Raw genomic sequence first — 16,841 nt, forward strand, 5'->3', positions numbered from 1 at the left:
CGGGGGACAGGGGCTTGGAGGCCTTCTCTTGCTGGTGGTAGCCCTGGATGCCTGGTGTCTGTGAAGTGTGCCCCCCGCCCCCACTGAAGGATGTAGAGGCCAGGGTGGGACTAGGGTCGCCCAGCAGGACACCAGACCTGTCACTGGCTGAGTCGGGTTCACAGGCTCAGAAATGGTCGAATCACCCTATGGAGACTGACAGGGTCATCTTCAGAGCTTAAGAAATGGGATGTAACCGTCACGCATCTGCTGCATGCTAGCCACTGGCCTTTATGAGCCTCTTCTCCTCCAAGCCTCACACCGACCCTGTGAAAAAAATCCCCCTCTGCTGACTCTTTCACAGATGGGAGGCTAAGGACTCAACCAAGAGCATTCAGCCATTAGAGGCAGAGCCAAGTTCAAGCCCAGATTTGTCCAACTCCAGAATCCCCGCCTACACTGGTTAGTCAGCAAGAAGCTGCGAGGCGCTCCTGCGTCCCAGGCATTGTGCTAGGCGCTGGGGCAGCCCCGACAGAGCCCCAGGCCAATGGGGGCCGGGCCTGCACGGGGGCGAGTTGAGGGTCTCTGGCAGGGAAGGACAGTGCTCTGCGGCCACAGCGCCGTTGTCAGGGAGATGACAGGGCTAAGCAAAGCCAGGTGAGCTGCAGGAAGGGTCGAGGCTGGCCACGGGGCAGGCTGCACTTCCCCAATCACAGGGGGCCCAGGCCTGGAGACCTGAGCCCGCCAAGCTGGGCCCTTCCTGTGCTTGGCTTTCCTCCCACTTGGGCCCCAAACTGGTGCCCAGTAAGCATCCTGTTTCCATGCCAGCGCCATTTCTTTTTTTCCCTCCCTTCCTCTGCCACGCGCTTTGATTTCCTAGTAAACTTCCTTTTGATGACTTCCAACTTTGCTTGGCTAGATGGAGGTGAGAAAGAAGTGTCCCCATCTGGGTCAGGCTTGGGGGAGAGAGCCAGGGGCCCAGCCTGGGCATGGCAGTGAGTGGATAAGGGTGAACATATGCAGGGGGTGGGCATCTGTGATCTCAGGAACCTTCCTGCCTGAGCCGAGCCATGGGGTGCACGTGGATGAGGCTGGTGGGGGGCTGCATCATCCGGGGTGCAGTGGCCACCCTGTACTCTCCGGGTTGTCCTGCCCCTCCCGGTGGTGGAGGATGCCGGGGGAGCTGATTTATTAGGCGGCTCCTGTCTGAGAAGGGCCGGGACTGTGAGTAACTCAGGGCTCCTGGCCCTGAGTGACTGGGAAGCTTGGCAGGCTGGTGGGGAAGGCCCAGGGCCCGCCTGGAGCTCTGGATCTGCCATTCCCTGGGTTGTTTGAGTGGCTGGGAGCCAGGCCCTGCAGGGCTCAGGAGTGGGGGCAGGAAAAGCGGCGCTGGCCTGTGTCCTGGTGTGGAGCAGGGTATTTTGGTGGATTGTGCATGCGTGTGTATTTGTGTAGGAGCAAGCCAGCTCACACTCTCTATGGAGAGGGTCCAGGTTGTTGGAAACTGGGGCGGGAGGAAAGCCGGGCAGAGTGCCCACCGAGCTGGGCCGTCCATTGGGACATCATTGGAGGTTCAGGAAGGCAGTCCGTGCTTGTTCCCGGATTCCAAACGCAGGGAACCTTCCTTGGAAGGCTTGACTCTCCTAGGCTTTCTGTGTTGTTGTGTTTCCTTTCAATTTCTTAGAAGGCTATTTTTGAAAATTCTAGCCGGGTCTCTGCTAAACTCATAAGGAACAGACTGAAGGTTTTATTCCTGCCAAGACCAGTAAGAAATGGGGAGTGTGGACTTGGCCTGCAGGCAGCAGCAGGCAGGACAGAAAAGCTGCCGTGCATTTAAGGGGTGATCCCTCACAGGCATCAGATACACGGGTTAACATCATCTGTTCCCTCACTCATTTGTTAAGTCATCGGCTAAATGTTGACTGGGGCTTCCCAGGTGTGGGCTCCAGGCCCAGAGCTCAGCATAGCGATGCCGATGAGCCCAGGCCCTGCCCTCCAGGTGGGGCGGGCCGGCCTTTCCGTGCAGGGTGACAAGTGCTGTGAAAGAGGCTTGTGCAGCCACTTGCCTCAGTTTTGGAAGCGGTAGGTGGCGGTGGGCACATGAGAAAGGCTTCCTGGAGAAAGCTACAGCCAAGCTAGACCTGCAGCCCAGGGAGCGGAGGCAAGAGAGGCTGCGATGAGCCTCCCAGACGGAGGGTGTAGGGCGGACATGGGTAAGAGAAGAGGCCACAGAGTGGCTGCAACGTTGATAGGGGGACAGGCAGGGCCTTGGACTCCTTCTCCTTCTGAGAAGGATTCGTGGATTGAGGCAGGGGGACAGGTTGGCAGGCTTCCACAGTCCCAACATGGGGGCCCACACCAGAGGACTGGCAGGGAAAAGGGGGCTGTGATCATTTGAAGGGAGACTGGGTGAGGGCCAAGAGGGAAACCATCCAGACATCCCCGAAGTATCAAGATCACCAGTTCTGCCGCTGATCAATATCCCGCAAATAAAATGACCAAACAGTTTATTCGCCTGTAGCAAGTCAAACAATACAAGGGTGATGGAAGGAAAGTAAGAAACACCCCAGCTCCCTCTCTAGTCTGCCCTGGAGGGTTTGGCATGAGCTTCCACTCTCAGCACTGGTACAAGGCACAGACACAGGGACGCAGCTACCCTTTCATTTCTTTTACCATAATGGCATGCTGTTACACGTATTACTCTCTGCTCAGCGTTATAGCAATAACCTTTTCCCTCAGCATTATGTCAATAACACTCCCTATAGATCAATAAAGATCAAGACATATAGGGCTTCCCTGGTGGCGCAGTGGTTGAGAGTCCACCTGCCGATGCAGGGGACGCGGGTTCGTGCCCCGGTCCGGGAAGATCCCACATGCTGCGGAGCGGCTGGGCCCGTGAGCCATGGCCGCTGAGCCTGCGCGTCCGGAGCCTGTGCTCCGCAACGGGAGAGGCCACAGCAGTGAGAGGCCCGCGTACCGCAAAAATAAATAAATAAATTAATTAATTAATTTTAAAAAAAGGCATATAGATCTAACTCATTCTTTTTAATAGTTGCATAGTATTCCGTAATATGAATGGCCCTTACGTTTTAAAACCACTCCTTTATTAGATGACATTAGTTGTTCCCAGTGCTTTTTTCTTCCCCAGTGCTTTTTAATATTTTTTGCCATCACTAACAAAGTTGTAATAAACATCTTTGCGTGAGTATGTGTGTCTGTGTGTGTGCGTGTGTGCGTGCCTGCCTGCCTGCACACTTACGTTTATTCCTGCAGCTTAGCTCCCCCAAATTATTTCTGAGTCAAAGGGCATTTTTTATTCTATGCACTTTTTATTCTAAAAGATGCTGTCATAATTCCTACAACAAAAGGTGGTAGCAATTTCTTCTCTCCCAACCGGTGTTCGAAGATGTCGTTCCTTCTAAACTTACCAGCATTGGATATAACTATTTGTCACGATTCAGATGTGAAAATATTTAAGATTGATTCAAGGGAGTTTTTTTTTTTTTTTTTTACCAGATGTTCATTTTTAATTATTATTTATTTATGTATTTGGCTGTGTTGGGTCTTCGTTTCTGTGCGAGGGCTTTCTCCAGTTGCGGCAAGCCGGGGCCACTCTTCATCGTGGTGTGCGGGCCTCTCACTGTCGTGGCCTCTCTTGTTGCGGAGCACAGGCTCCGGATGCGCAGGCTCAGTAGTTGTGGCTCACGGGCCCAGCCGCTCCGTGGCATGTGGGATTTTCCCGAACCAGGGCTCGAACCCGTGTCCCCTGCATCGGCAGGCGGACTCTCAACCACTGCGCCACCAGGGAAGCCCCAAGGGAGTTTTGATTTGCATTTCCCAACTCCCCTTGAGCCTTTTCAGATGTGTTGGCTGTTTTCTTTCCCCCTTCTGGCCGTTCCCTCTTCATAACCTCTGCCCGTTTTGAGGACAGTTCTGTGTCATCCCTCTGAGAGCGCAGGGATCCTTCTTTTCAGATTGTGACCTTGGGACCCCTTGGTCACTTATTTGGTCACCATTTAGAGTGCAGTATCTGCTTTATACAGCACCAGGCATTACAGGGGCACTCATTCTATGCCCAGCCTTGCTTTGGGTTCAAGACTACCAGCCCTCTTGGGGACCCTTGGTTGGTGCTGCTGGCATTTCTAGGTGGCTCAAATGGCCCTTCCTAACAGCTTGTCACACAAACCCCTCCAGGGTCAGTGCCCAGCTCAAAGTGGCCCACATATACAAGCAGCACCCTGGCCCCTGGCACCCACAATGCGAGCCCCAATCTCCGCTTTCCACTTAGTCACCAGGACCCTGCTTCTGCTCCTGGGTTCGGGGGCCATTATGAAATGAGGATCCACAACTGCCGCATTTGCCCGGCCATGCATGGGACAGCTTGCCTACTGGGGGATGAAGAAAAGGCCTCCATCCATCCTGCCTGGGGCTCAGAGCTCCTGCCTCTGCTCTGACTGAGCGGCTCCACCCCTTCTGCTTTGCACCCCTTTCCCAGGGCCTTCCTCTTCCCAAGTGACCAGCAGATCGACCTGGAGCTGTGGGCAGAGCAGGTGGACTTTGACTGCACTGAACTGCACCAAATGTGCGTGCAGGACAATTGCATATTCTCCATCAGCCCCAAGGCTGGGAGCCTGAGTCCTGGGCAAGAGCAGATGGTGGAGTTCAAATACAGGTGCTGCCCCCACCGCCCGCCCTGCACTTCCAGTCCTGGAGACCCCCTTCCCCCGACTCCTGGAGGACGCTGGCCTTGCACTGTGTGACTCCAGGGTATCCTGAGTGGCCACCACCCTGAGAAGGCCCCGCCTTCCCACCTGCAGGGGAAGTTTAATTTTCCTCTTGCCCCATCCCAGCTCAAGGGTTTCCACATAGCTGCCCCAAAGCCATAGGTGTGCCATGACCGCTTGTTCTTCCACTCGTACCAGGGCTCAGTAACTCATCCCAGACTCTCTCCTCCCTTCCAGCCACCTGTTCATTGGCACTGATCGCCTCCCGGTGCTCTTCAAGGTGTCCCATGGCCGGGAGATCCTGGTGAGGCCCAGCCCTGGTCCTGTCCTGGAAAACCAAGAGAGAGGCACAGGGAGCTGTGCTCCCCAGAGAGATGGGGTCCAGATCTCTCTGCTGGGTACTTCAGTTCCTCCCAGGGAAGGATGCTACTCACAGGCTTTCTATTTCCAGCTAAATTTCATAGGTGTGACAGTGAAGCTGGAGCAGAAGTACGTGCACTTCACCTCCACCAGCCATCAGTTCATCCCCGTCCCCATCGGCGACACACTGCCCCCAAGGCAGGTCAGTGGTACATTGTCCTGGTCACCAGGAGGCTTCAGTATTGATCTCTGTGTATCTGTATCAGCCCTTGACAGGATGACAAGGACCCTGCCCTCACTCTAAGAGGTGGGGTGACAGGTTGAACCCCAAGACTGGGCAACTGGGAGAGACCCAAGGCGAGAGGCTTCAGCTTCTTGGCACTGGTTCTAAACCTTTTGCCAGGCCTCATTCCCATGCAAAAGCAGGGAGTTCCTTCCTCTAACACAGGGTTTTTCAAACTTCTTTGACCATGAGCCACACTAATATATTTTGGAAAACCCAATACATACATACACATACAACTGAAACAAAACAAATCAATACGTGCACCACTACATGCTAAGTACTCTGATGTTTTCTTTTTTATTTTATTCTGTTCCATTTTTTTTAATGTTTTATTTATTTTGTTTTACTTATTTTTATTTTTGGCTGTGTTGGGTCTTCATTGCTGCGCGCGGGCTTCCTTCTAGTTGCGGTGAGCAGGGGCTGCTGTTCGTTGCGGTGCGCAGGCTTCTCATTGTGGTGGCTTCTCTTGTTGCGGAGCACGGGCTCTAGGCGCACGGGCTTCAGTAGTTGTGGCGTGCGGGCTCATTAGTTGTGGCTCACGGGCTCTAGAGCGCAGGCTCAGTAGTTGTGGCGCACGGGCTTAGTTGCTCCGTGGCACGTGGGATCTTCCCGGACCAGGGCTCGAACCCGTGTCCCCTGCATTGGCAGGCGTGTTCTTAACCACTGCACCACCAGGGAAGCCCTGTTCCATTTTTTAAATGCTGGACATGACCTGATAAATTGGTTTCATGACCTGCTTACTAATGGGTCTCAGTCACAGTTTGAAAATCACTGCCCCAAAAAGGGCATCTGTCTGGAGCATGAAAAGCTAGAATGTAAATCCTCAAAGCTATAGAATTTTATTTATTAATTGGAAGGAATCAGTTTCCTTTGTTCTGAAAATGTACATTGGAAATCTCCAAGAGAGGATATAGTATTTTCACAAACACTTCATCACTCTGAAATTTCTAACAATCGAGAAGCCCTTGTGTTTCTGGGCAGGGGCCTCTAGCCACTCAGCCGAGAGGCACAGGAATGGGCTTCCTAGACCTGAGAGGGGATCTCATAGTCCCGAGCTCTGCCCACTGCCTTACACCACCCTTTACGCCACTGGCTTCCCAGAAGCCCCACCCAGAAACCCAGACCCTCAAAAGAGAAGGCAAAGACTCACATGCCTCCTGGAAAGCTTTCCAGAGAGATCAGACCACTCCCCCATGGCCCTGAACATAGACAATGGAAAAGGCCCCCAGATCTGGAGAAGACCCAGTTGTACCTCCAGCCAAACTCCACAACTGCAGCCAAGCTTCCTTTTTCGTTCATAAGATGATGACAGATGGTGGCCTGGACCTGCAAGAGAGCAGAGGAAACAGAGAGAAGTGAACAGATTTAATTTACATTTTGAAGACAGAATCCCTGGGACTTGCTGGGGATTGGATCTGGGAAGTAAGAGAAAGGGATGGATGAAAAATGTATTGGATTCCTAGTTTGAGCCACTGGAAATATGTAGTACCATTTGCTGAAACAAGATACACTAGGGGGAGGAATAGGTTTTAGAGTGAAGAGTTGGGTTTTGGCTGAATTTAAGAGGCCTATGAGACAACCAGGAGGAGTTGTTTAGTAGTAGTTGGATACCAGGTCTGAAGCTCAGAGGGTGGTCCAAGCTAGAGAAAGAGCATCAGCACATTCAGGGGTGGGTGCTGAGAAAGATGAGGGGCTGGACCTAAATCCAGACAAACTCTTTACTCTCACTGTCTTCCGTTTTCTCATCTCTAACATGGAGGCTTGGACCAGATCTCTGGTTTCAGGCAGGCCGTTCTGTGATTCCCCAACTGTGGAGTTAGTCTTGGGGGACCTCATATCTTCCTTCTGCTCCCTTATCTGCCCGTAAGCACAACGACCTCTAATGGCAGACATGGAGTGGCAGCCTCACAGGTAATTAGAATGATAGCTTAGAAAATGATGCAGGGTCTGGATGGTGTATGCATGGACATCCCCCTAAATTCCAACACTAGGGACACAAGCATTAGTGTCCCCTTATACCTTGACTAAGGTAAGTTGAGAGCAAATAAAATAAGAATTACAGATTATACTTAAATGTCACAGGTTGAAAATATAGTTATATACTTCTTGGGTGATCAAGCCATACGGGAAATCAGAGGTATTTAAGGGAGCTCTGGGACTGTAAGGGTGACATCATGGGGATCAACCTGCCCTCCTACAGTGGACACAGAATCCCAGGCTCTCTGCATTGCAGCCCAGAGCTGGTGTGGAGATTTCCCTGTTCCTTCCCCCTGCAGATTTATGAGCTGTATAACGGTGGCTCGGTGCCCGTGACATATGAGATCCAGACCAGCATCCTGTCGCAGGTTCAGGAAAAAAATTTTGATCACCCCGTCTTCTGCTGCCTCAACCCCAAAGGGGAGATCCAGCCAGGCACAACTGCTCGCGTCTTCTGGATCTTCTCACCTATTGAGGCCAAGACCTACATGGTGAGCAGCAGCCTGGGCTAACACGGGCTTGGGGCGGGGGTTGGAGGTGGCCTCCCCAGCAGGCCTTCCTCTGACCAGTGCCTTCCCCCACCTTCCTAACTTCCCAGGTGGATGTGCCCATACACATCCTGGGATGGAACTCAGCCATCATCCGTTTCCAGGGAGTGGGCTATGACCCTCACATCATGGGCGACACAGCCCCATTCCACAACATCTCCTCATGGGACAATAGCTCCATCCACTCGAGGCTGATGGTTCCTGGACAGGTAGGGGGAAGGGATCTGGGAAGGCCTGAGGCCTAGGAGGAGACTGAGGGTCCAGGGTGTCCACTGCGGAGGGGTGGGGAGGCTGCGAAAGAAGAGATGGAGTTGAGAAGGGAGGGATACAGAGGTGAACCTGGAACCAGCCCTCCTCCAGATTTAGGAGGCAGCACCAGCTCCATGAGAGGCTTACCCTGCCACCTAGTGCCCACAGGTGTTCCTGCTCCAGCCACTCCACCTGCGGCAGGGCCCTCCACCCGCCCCTTGCCTCTGGGCATTGGGATGGAGGTATTGAAAGGAGTAAAAAGAAGCTCTGCCATTCTAGGGCACTGAGATATTGTCTTCATATAGAACAGTCTCTCCCCTGGACGTAGATGGATTTTGCTGAAATATCTAGGGTCAGTAACACTGCCTTTCGTTCACACACTCCTCACTGTTGGGAGGTTTGACACATCCATCCATTTCCCCACTGATCCACATGCCTATTTATTCATCCATGTTTCTCTCCATCCACCCATCCATGCACTCATCCAGTTACTATCCACCAACACAACTGCCTGTCCGCTCTTCCACTCCTACCCTCTTTGGACTCTTACTGAAGGATGAGCACTGTGGGGTCACAGAGAAGAGCCAGACAAAGTCTCAGCTCTGGAGGCACTCAGGGTCTAGACAGAGAGGAAGTGCCCCTTCCATGGCCTCAATCTTTCCAGATACCCCTACAACACAGCTCCTGCTGTGTGCCCAGTGAAGGTGCCAACAGCTGATCACCTACTAATTTACAACCATCCTTCAGAGACAAATTTTGTCGGCTTTACTTCTGCCTTCTCTAAGCGAATTCTGATTTCTCAGCCCTTCCAAGCCTATTTTAATGGTCAAAATCATAGGCTTTAGAGTGAGACTGTCAGGGTTTATCCCAGCTGTGCCTGTGAGAGACCTTTGGAAAATTATCTATGCTCTCTGAACCTTAGCAGCACATCTATAAAGTGAAGATGGTTAGTAGTACCTATATATAGTAGTAGCCTATATATTGGGCCACTGTAAGGACCAAATGCATGTCAGTTGCCTACAGTGGTACCTGGCCTGTTGAAAGCACTCAGTGACTGGTAGTGGTTGCTATGCTTAGTATTTCTTCACCTCCCAAAGTTGCTGTTGTGTTGTCCCCACCAACAGAACGTCTTCCTGTCCCAATCTCATATCTCCCTGGGAAACATTCCTGTGCAGAGCAAGTGCAGCCGCCTGCTGTTCCTCAACAACATCTCCAAGAATGAGACAATTGTCTTTGTCTGGCAGCGGAAGGCTCTAGACTTTGGGGAGGTGAGAGTTCCCTGTGTTTGCAGAATGAGAACCTCCAGAGGGGCTCTAGACTCACCCCATCCCATCCCACCCCATCCCACCCCATCCCACCCCCTATCCCATCTTGTCCCATACAATCCCTGTGAAGCTCCAGAGACTCCTTCCCAAAACAAATAGGTGTCTGTGAGTCCTATGAGAGGAAAGGTGGCTCCTGAAGAGGCGATCCCGTTTGTGGTGACCCTGAAGGCCTCAGTGCATGCCAGCTTCTATAGCATGGACCTGGTATGCAAGGTAGGATCAGCCTTAGCGAGAAGCTGGGATGGTGCGCAGCTCCCAGTCTTGAGGTGTGGGGTGGTCTGTGATATCCCCAGACCCCCAGAGAGAGGCAAAGGCCAACGTCTGGAAGAGTGGTGGGCCCACAGCACAGACCCAGGCCAAGGCCCTCCAGACCTTGGTCTTCTCTCTCCTTGTCCTGAGCCACAGGTGTACCGGCAGAAACTCCTGACTCAGTACCATAAGGAACTGCAGGACTGGGAGGACGAGAAGGTGCGGCAGGGAGTGGAGTTCACCATCACAGATAGGAAAGCAAAGGTGATGAGGGCAGGGTGGGCTTTGAACACCACAGAGCTTTCCGATTGGCCTTGCCAGAGGGGACAGAGGTGGTGATCCGAGGTGGTCCTAAAAAACTGGTCAGCCTGACTTAAGAGATTAGATTTCTTTCATTAGGCTAAGCATAGCACATCCCCAAGAGACTCTCTAGATACTGAAAGCTGGCTGACCATTCCCTGCTCCATGTAGCCTGTATTTAATGAATACCCACCCAGTGCTGGGCACTGGGGACCCAGGGGAAACCAGGCAGAGCTCACCTTCTGATGGAAGAGAGTGTGGCGTAGTGGTTTCAGGTACAGGCTCTGGAAACAAATTGCCCGGGTTTGTTTCCTGACTTTGATGATTTCTAGCTCTGTGATCTTAGTCAAGTTATTTAACCTCTTAGTTCCCTCAACTGTATAATGGGGGGTAATATGACATCTGAGACTGGCTTCAAGATAATCCAGAGACGGGTTATAGATGAGACAAAATTGGCCATGAACTGCTAATTGCTGAAGCTGGGTGGGGCGTAATGGAAGATTCTTTGTAGCACTCTCTCCACTTTTGTATACTTTTGAAATTTTCCATATTAAGAAGGTTAAAAAGGGAGTTCCCTGGTGGCCTAGTGGTTAGGATTCCGGGCTTCCACTGCCATGGCCCGGGTTCAATCCCTGGTCAGGGAACTGAGATCCCACAAGCTGTGCAGCATGGCCAAAAAAAAAATGTTAAAAGAAAAGTTGTTAAAATATTTTATTTTATTCTTTTTAAAATTTATTTTATTTATTTATTTTTGGCTGCATTGGGTTTTCATTGCTGCATGCGGGCTTTCTCTAGTTGCGGCGAGCAGGGGCTACTCTTCATTGCGGTGCGCGGGCTTCTCACTGCGGTGGCTTCTCTTGTTGAGGAGCACCGGCTGTAGGCGTGAGGGCTTCAGTAGTTGTGGCACGCGGGCTCAGTAGTTGTGGTTCACAGGCTCTAGAGCGCAAGCTCAGTAGCTGTGGCACACGGGCTTAGTTGCTATGTGGCATGTGGGATCTTCCCAGACCAGGGCTCAAACCCGTGTCCCCTTCATTGGCAGACGGATTCTTAACCACTGCACCACCATGGAAGCCCCAAAATATTTTAAAATGTGAATAAATTGTTATCTGCTTTGTGGCACTGCTGCGAGGATTAAATGAGTTAATGCATGTAAAGTGCCTACAACAGTGCCTGGCACCCAGTAAGCACTCGCTAAACATGGGCTACTACTATTTATGCAGGGGAGACTGATAATAATTGATACAAAGTATCCACCTTGGATCCTCCTCCCCACGGTTGCATTCTTTTTTTTTTTTTTTTTTTTGTCTGCGTTGGGTCTTCATTGCTACACGCGGCCTTTCTCTAGTTGCAGTGAGCAGGGTCTACTCTTCGTTGTGTTGCTTCTTATTGCAGTGGCTTCTCTTGTTGCGGAGCACGGGCTCTAGGCACGCGGGCCTCAGTAGCTGTGGCGCACAGGCTCAGTAGCTGTGGCGCACGGGCTTAGTTGCTCTCCGGCACGTGGCATCTTCCCCGACCAGAGCTCAAACCCGTGACCCTTGCATTGGCAGGCGTATTCTTAACCACTGCGCCAGCAGGGAAGTCCCCACGGTTGCATTCTTGCACCTCGATCACCCCTGTGTACTCCACACTGAACCCCCAGGGAGACACTACTCCCCTCTGAACCTCTGGCCCAACTGTGAAGGCAAATCATGTCTTGAGGGCTATGGGAGAAGGGATTTCTGAATTAAGGCTTAATAAGGAAGGCTGTTTCCTTATCAAGCCAAACCACAAAGCTCCAGGGCACCAGACAAGTACCCTTGGGGCAGCCTGCATTGTTTGGTGGCATCTCCATTTCTTTCCTTTAGTTAGGTAACCAGATTTTCCAAGTCTGCAGGCAGCACTTCCCTAGGGAAGGTTCTGGAAGAGGGTGTGGCTGGGAGTTGGGCAGAACCAAGGGGGCAGCAGGTGCTGACATTGATTTCAGGCCCTCCGTGGGTCAGCAGGAAGGGGAGGAAGAGGGGAGTCCCTCTAGGCCTCTTGCGTCCTAAGCAGGGGGTCTCTTTGCTTCCACAGAGAAGGGCGTGTTGTACAGCTTGTGAACCTGTGAGCAAGTACAGGGTGAGGACATAAGCCCAGGCCTGTCTCCTTGGGATAACTTGAGAGGATCCTTGCTTCCTCTCCAGAGAGACATCCAACCTCTGGTCTAGTCTCCTGGAAGGGAGGGATGAAAGTGCCAATGGGTGCGGATGAAATGCCAGGGGTGTCACAAAAGACCTGGTTGGGGGGCTAGGGACCCATCAGTGATGGGAGTGCAGTCCCTAAGCTCCTGTCATCCATGCCTCCCCTTTCCCAAAGACGCTGCCCCCCATCAAGAACCAGTGGTGTCTCAACTGCCCAACCAGCTGGAGCCTTAAGATCGCAAAGGAGGAGACACGCTGGCCATGCCCCCAGCCGCCCTCGCCAGGGATGCTCAGCTTAGGCCTCACTGCCCGTGCCCATGCCACCGACTACTTCCTGGCCAACTTCTTCTCTGACTTTCCCCGCCACTTCTTGCACCGGTGAACTCTCAGGGAGGGAGGGGTCTGCTTGCTCTGCTCTCTGCCACCCTCCCGCTCTAGAACAGGACTGCCCAGACCTAACCCTTGCTGAGGGCTTGAAGCACGTGCAGTATCACTGGGACTTCTGGGGCACTGCTGGGCCCAGAATGCCCCCATTACTGTTAGGCCCTTATGAGAAGGGGGCAAAGAGCCAGAGCCCCTGGGGAACCCACTTAGGCCTCCCTGCCTCCCCTCCTTCCTTCCCTTTCCAACTTGGAGCCTCTCCAGGTCCTGTGCCGACTCTGAGAGTCGGGCTTGGTTCCCCAAATGCAGCAGCACTATGTTGGGTTAAGGCTGGGGGAGCCCCAAACTCACCTATGTCCTCATGACTGGGCAGCCACCATCACTGCTCATGCCCCCAACCCCAGCGTGGTGGCTTGCCCAGGCCACTCAGAATGCCACGGCCTGCCCCAGGGAGCTGCCAAAGAGGAAGTACCCCAGGGAGGAGTCGGAGGCTGGTGAGGAAGTATCCACGGACAAGTGGGCCCCTGTCTCCAAGCAGGAGAAGCAGCTCCTGACTGACTGTCTCACCACCATTATCAGGTGACCACCCACCCCCTAAATGCTCACCCCTCCATCTCCCTAGTTCATTCGTCAATTCTGGGTCCACCCAAAGCCCCTGAAATCCCAGCCCTTCCTTTCCTGAAAGATAGAACTTCCTCACAAGATCCTTCCACTGGTGGTCCCAGGCCCTTGAGGATGGTACAGCTCTAATGGATCTGGCTGGAGGGATCCTCAGGGCTGGGTCCCGAGTTCTGCTTTGTCATGGCTGGTAGATGTGGTCTGGAGCCAGTTCACTGTCTCTCCAGGGCTCCGGGCCTCATCTGTGTAACTCTGACATCCTGGCTCTTCCTCTACCATAAAATGTTCATCTTTAAGAATCCATGGGGCCCAGAGATACCTTTATCTAAAGAAGGAATGGGAGGGAGCAACTGATCAGGGGCTCCCCTCCCCGCACCTAGCACCTGTTTGTGGACACAGTAGCCAAGAACCACCCCTTGGGGAACCCCTGAAGCCAGAGCCCCCCACAGGGGGCTGCAAGGCCTCTCAGTGAGGACCTTCTCCTCCTCCCTGCCACCCAGGGGTCTGCTGGAGGACAAGATCTTCCATGAGGCTGTGGACCGAAACCTGGTGGAGCAAATGCCTTACTTCTGCCAGTTCTGGAATGAGCAGTCGGCAAGGTTCACATCCCAGAACGGCAGCCTGCACTTAGCTCCAGCCACGTCTCAGTCCTCCAGCAGCTCTGAGGTCAGCAAAGACAAAGAGGAGGCGGAAGACAAACGGAGGCTGAGGAAGAAGGAAGAGGAGGGAGAGGAGGAGCTGGAGGAGGAGGAAGAGAAGTTGCCCTGGACGGAGACGAAGCCCACGCTGCAGCCCACGTCCCAGGAGTCCCTGAAATGGCAGTGGCAGCAACAGCTGAAGGTCTCACTGAAGGAGAAGCAAGAGCAGGATGAGAAGGAGGCCATCAGCCGGTAAGCAGCCAGACCACGGTGAGGGTTTGGGGGGGGATGGCGGGGTCAAGTGCAGAAGGATCCTAGGAGGCAATGGTGTGCTGGGGCTCTACCTGTGTGAGCTTCTCTTTCCAACTCAGTGTTCATTGACATCACTGTTGGACACTTAAGGCCTCAGTGGGAGTATTTACAAAATGGCGATCCAAGCTTTAATTTTCTTCTCCAAGAGCAGACTATTAAAGTTTACCATCACACCACTTTCAGGAGGGTGATTATAGCCGTCAAAGTCTCTTAAATGAGTTTTTAGAGCCAGGAGAAAAGTACCACCTCTTCTTGCACCGCCTTTCCCTGGGGCTGCTCTGGGGTTTTCTGTCCGTGGTGGGATTCCCCAGGAGTCCCTTCTGCACCGTCTCACCGCTCGATGCCTTTCCCCAACCCTGGCCCTGGGATGGGGACTCCGATTCCCTGGGTTCGAATCCCACCACGTGTACCAGCAGCGTGACGTTTGGCAACTTGGTCTGTTTAAGCCCTAGTTTGAACGTCTGTAAAATTGGAACAAGGATGCCTCATAGTGTTGGGAGGGCGGGGAGTTAAAATGAGAATCCACGTAGAGCACTCGGCAAACGATACAGCCCAGAGGAGGCCAGCGGAGGACCACAGCGCGGTCCGTGGCGGCGCTGACCCCGGCGCCCCCGCCTCCCGCCCCGTAGGCTCCCGGCTTTCGTTAGCCTGCAGGAGGCGCTGCTGGAGAACATGATCCAGAACATCCTGGTGGAGGCGAGCCGCGGGGAGGTGGTGCTCACTTCGCGGCCACGCGTCATCGCCCTGCCGCCGCTCAGCGTTCCCAGGTGGGGGGGCCCGGGCCAGCGGCCGCTGGAGGGGCGCGAGGGGCTGCAGGGACGGGCAGGCTCGGCGGGAAGGCTCTCCCCGACCCCCCCTACCTGGAGCTTTCTGTCATCCAGGATTCTGACTCCCGACTCGCTGCCGGCGGCGTCCCCGGGGCCGCAGCAAGCGGAGATGCCCGGCTCGACTGAGCCGCCCCCCACCAACTGTTTGCAGACGCCAGCGCCCACCCCCTCCGACTTGCAGCTCTAGGTTCCTCCCGCCCCCCTCTCCATCACCCCCCAGTAAAGCATCTATAGCTTTATTTCTATATCTGCCTTAACTTTATTTCCCCGACGCGACAAGAAATCGCGCGCGCGGTCTCAGAGGGACAGATGGTGGAAGCGGCCAAGGTGGACCGCCTCGACTCATTGGAGACTTAGGGGCTGGGAGGTTGCGCCTCTCCACTCCGCTCGGCAGCTGGGCAAGAGTTCTCGCTGCTCGCTGCCAGGCGCTGGACCTGGTCTGGCCAGTGGGGGGCGCTTCGGGCGGGGCCTGGCTGGCCTTTGACCCAGCAGAGCCGGGTGGACAGGAGCCGAGCGCCAGGCCTGGTCTGCGCAGCAGGTGGCCGCGGAACAAGGTTGCCACCCCTACCCTTTCCCCGCCGCGCTTGCTCTGAGGCTCGGCCCTTCCACCTCTAGCTTTTTCTCAGCATCTGCCGGACTCCCGGGACTCTGCTGAGGTTGGGAAATCGAGGCACTTCGCGGAGGGCCAAGAACTAGAAGCTGCGGTGCGGGTGGAGATCATCGCTAGACAGCGGGCCACAGACCCTACTAAACGACTCTCATCGTGAATCTGAATCCCCAGACCAGGAGATGTCCCACTTTCCCTAGGATACCCACCTCCGGTTCCCCCTAACCTCCGCCTGGCAGCCTCTGTCCTCGGCTCCACCCCCCCTCCCCGAGGCAGGTGGGTGGAAAAGTGACATCTGGTGTTGTTCCAGAGGCGCCCAGGTCCCCGACACCCCCCCCCCTCCACCGCCACCGCCAAGGCCTCGGAGGAGCTCCGGCCCCAAAGCCTAGGCGGGGGCGGGGAGAGGGGCGCTCCGCCTCCTCTGAGTCAATATTTGCCGCGAGCAAACGGGCGCCCGGACAGGTGTGAGTGTGTGTGTGCGTGTGTGTGTGTGTGTGTGTGTGTGTGTGTGTGTGTGTGTCTAGGGGCGGGGACTGAGTAGGCCGTATAAAGCGCGCTGAGCCGGGGCTCCGGCACAAGCTCCGGGGCATGCGCTGGGGACCAAGCCAGGCAGGGCCCGGCCGGGTGGAGGGTGGCCAGGAAGGGAGGGGCGGGCCAGGTGCGCACCTGTGGTGGCCACTGCGGCCGCCGACGTGTCAGCCGCAGACGCGCGCAGGGGAGGGCGGCAGCTAGCGGAGTGCTGTGCCGCACTGCGCTCGCCGAAGACCAGGACCAGGAGACCACCGAGGGCCACAGCCTGGCCCCGGGCCCTCCGCTCCCGCCCCGCGACGAGCCCCTCGCACAAACCGGACCTGAGCGTTTTGTTCGTTCGGCTCGCGTGAGGCAGGGGCGGCCTCTCAGCACCCGCCCGGGGGCCCGGCCCGATCGCCACGCAAGCACCTGTCGCCGCCGCCGCCGCCATAAGGGTCGGAGAGGCTGTGCGCCGCTCCCCGGGGAGATCCGGCTCCCATCCGACCCCGCCCGCACTGCCTGGTCCTGCCCGCAACTCCTGGGCTGCCCGGCTCGATTCCGGATAATACGGGCCGGCGGAGCAGGCTCCACCGGGTGGCATGGGGGGCTGTGGGCCTGGTCAGGAGCCCTTCCGGAGGTGAAAACCCGCCTTCTAGTCCGGCTCTGTCCCAGCGACTTCTGTGGCCTTGGGCAAGTCATTTCATGGCCTCTCCTCGGGCTTTCCTCCAACCCCCATCCCCCATTTGCGCAATGAGGGGGGTTGGTCTGGCCTCCCGCGTGGGTCCCACCAGT

At 54.9% G+C, this 16,841-nt stretch overlaps 1 protein-coding gene across 1 annotated transcript in view; it reads left to right on the plus strand.

The window, feature by feature from the left end:
- CFAP65 (cilia and flagella associated protein 65) overlaps positions 1 to 15,699 on the plus strand; it is a gene marked incomplete at its 5' end in the record, with an annotated part of 40,535 nt that extends 24,836 nt beyond the window's left edge. Inside the window, 16 exon segments of the mRNA XM_029224590.1 lie at positions 4,475 to 4,651; positions 4,941 to 5,007; positions 5,155 to 5,265; positions 7,626 to 7,817; positions 7,925 to 8,083; positions 9,248 to 9,391; positions 9,548 to 9,661; positions 9,854 to 9,961; positions 12,050 to 12,094; positions 12,332 to 12,534; positions 12,988 to 13,116; positions 13,656 to 13,821; positions 13,936 to 14,045; positions 14,735 to 14,872; positions 14,987 to 15,075; positions 15,548 to 15,699. Of these exon segments, the coding sequence (XP_029080423.1) occupies positions 4,475 to 4,651; positions 4,941 to 5,007; positions 5,155 to 5,265; positions 7,626 to 7,817; positions 7,925 to 8,083; positions 9,248 to 9,391; positions 9,548 to 9,661; positions 9,854 to 9,961; positions 12,050 to 12,094; positions 12,332 to 12,534; positions 12,988 to 13,116; positions 13,656 to 13,821; positions 13,936 to 14,045; positions 14,735 to 14,872; positions 14,987 to 15,075; positions 15,548 to 15,699 (2,104 nt within the window).
- Positions 15,700 to 16,841: the final 1,142 nt, after the last annotated feature.

This window comes from Monodon monoceros, unplaced genomic scaffold, assembly GCF_005190385.1.
Source record: "Monodon monoceros isolate NGI ecotype Baffin Bay Population unplaced genomic scaffold, NGI_Narwhal_1 Super_Scaffold_16, whole genome shotgun sequence".
NCBI lineage: Eukaryota > Metazoa > Chordata > Mammalia > Artiodactyla > Monodontidae > Monodon > Monodon monoceros.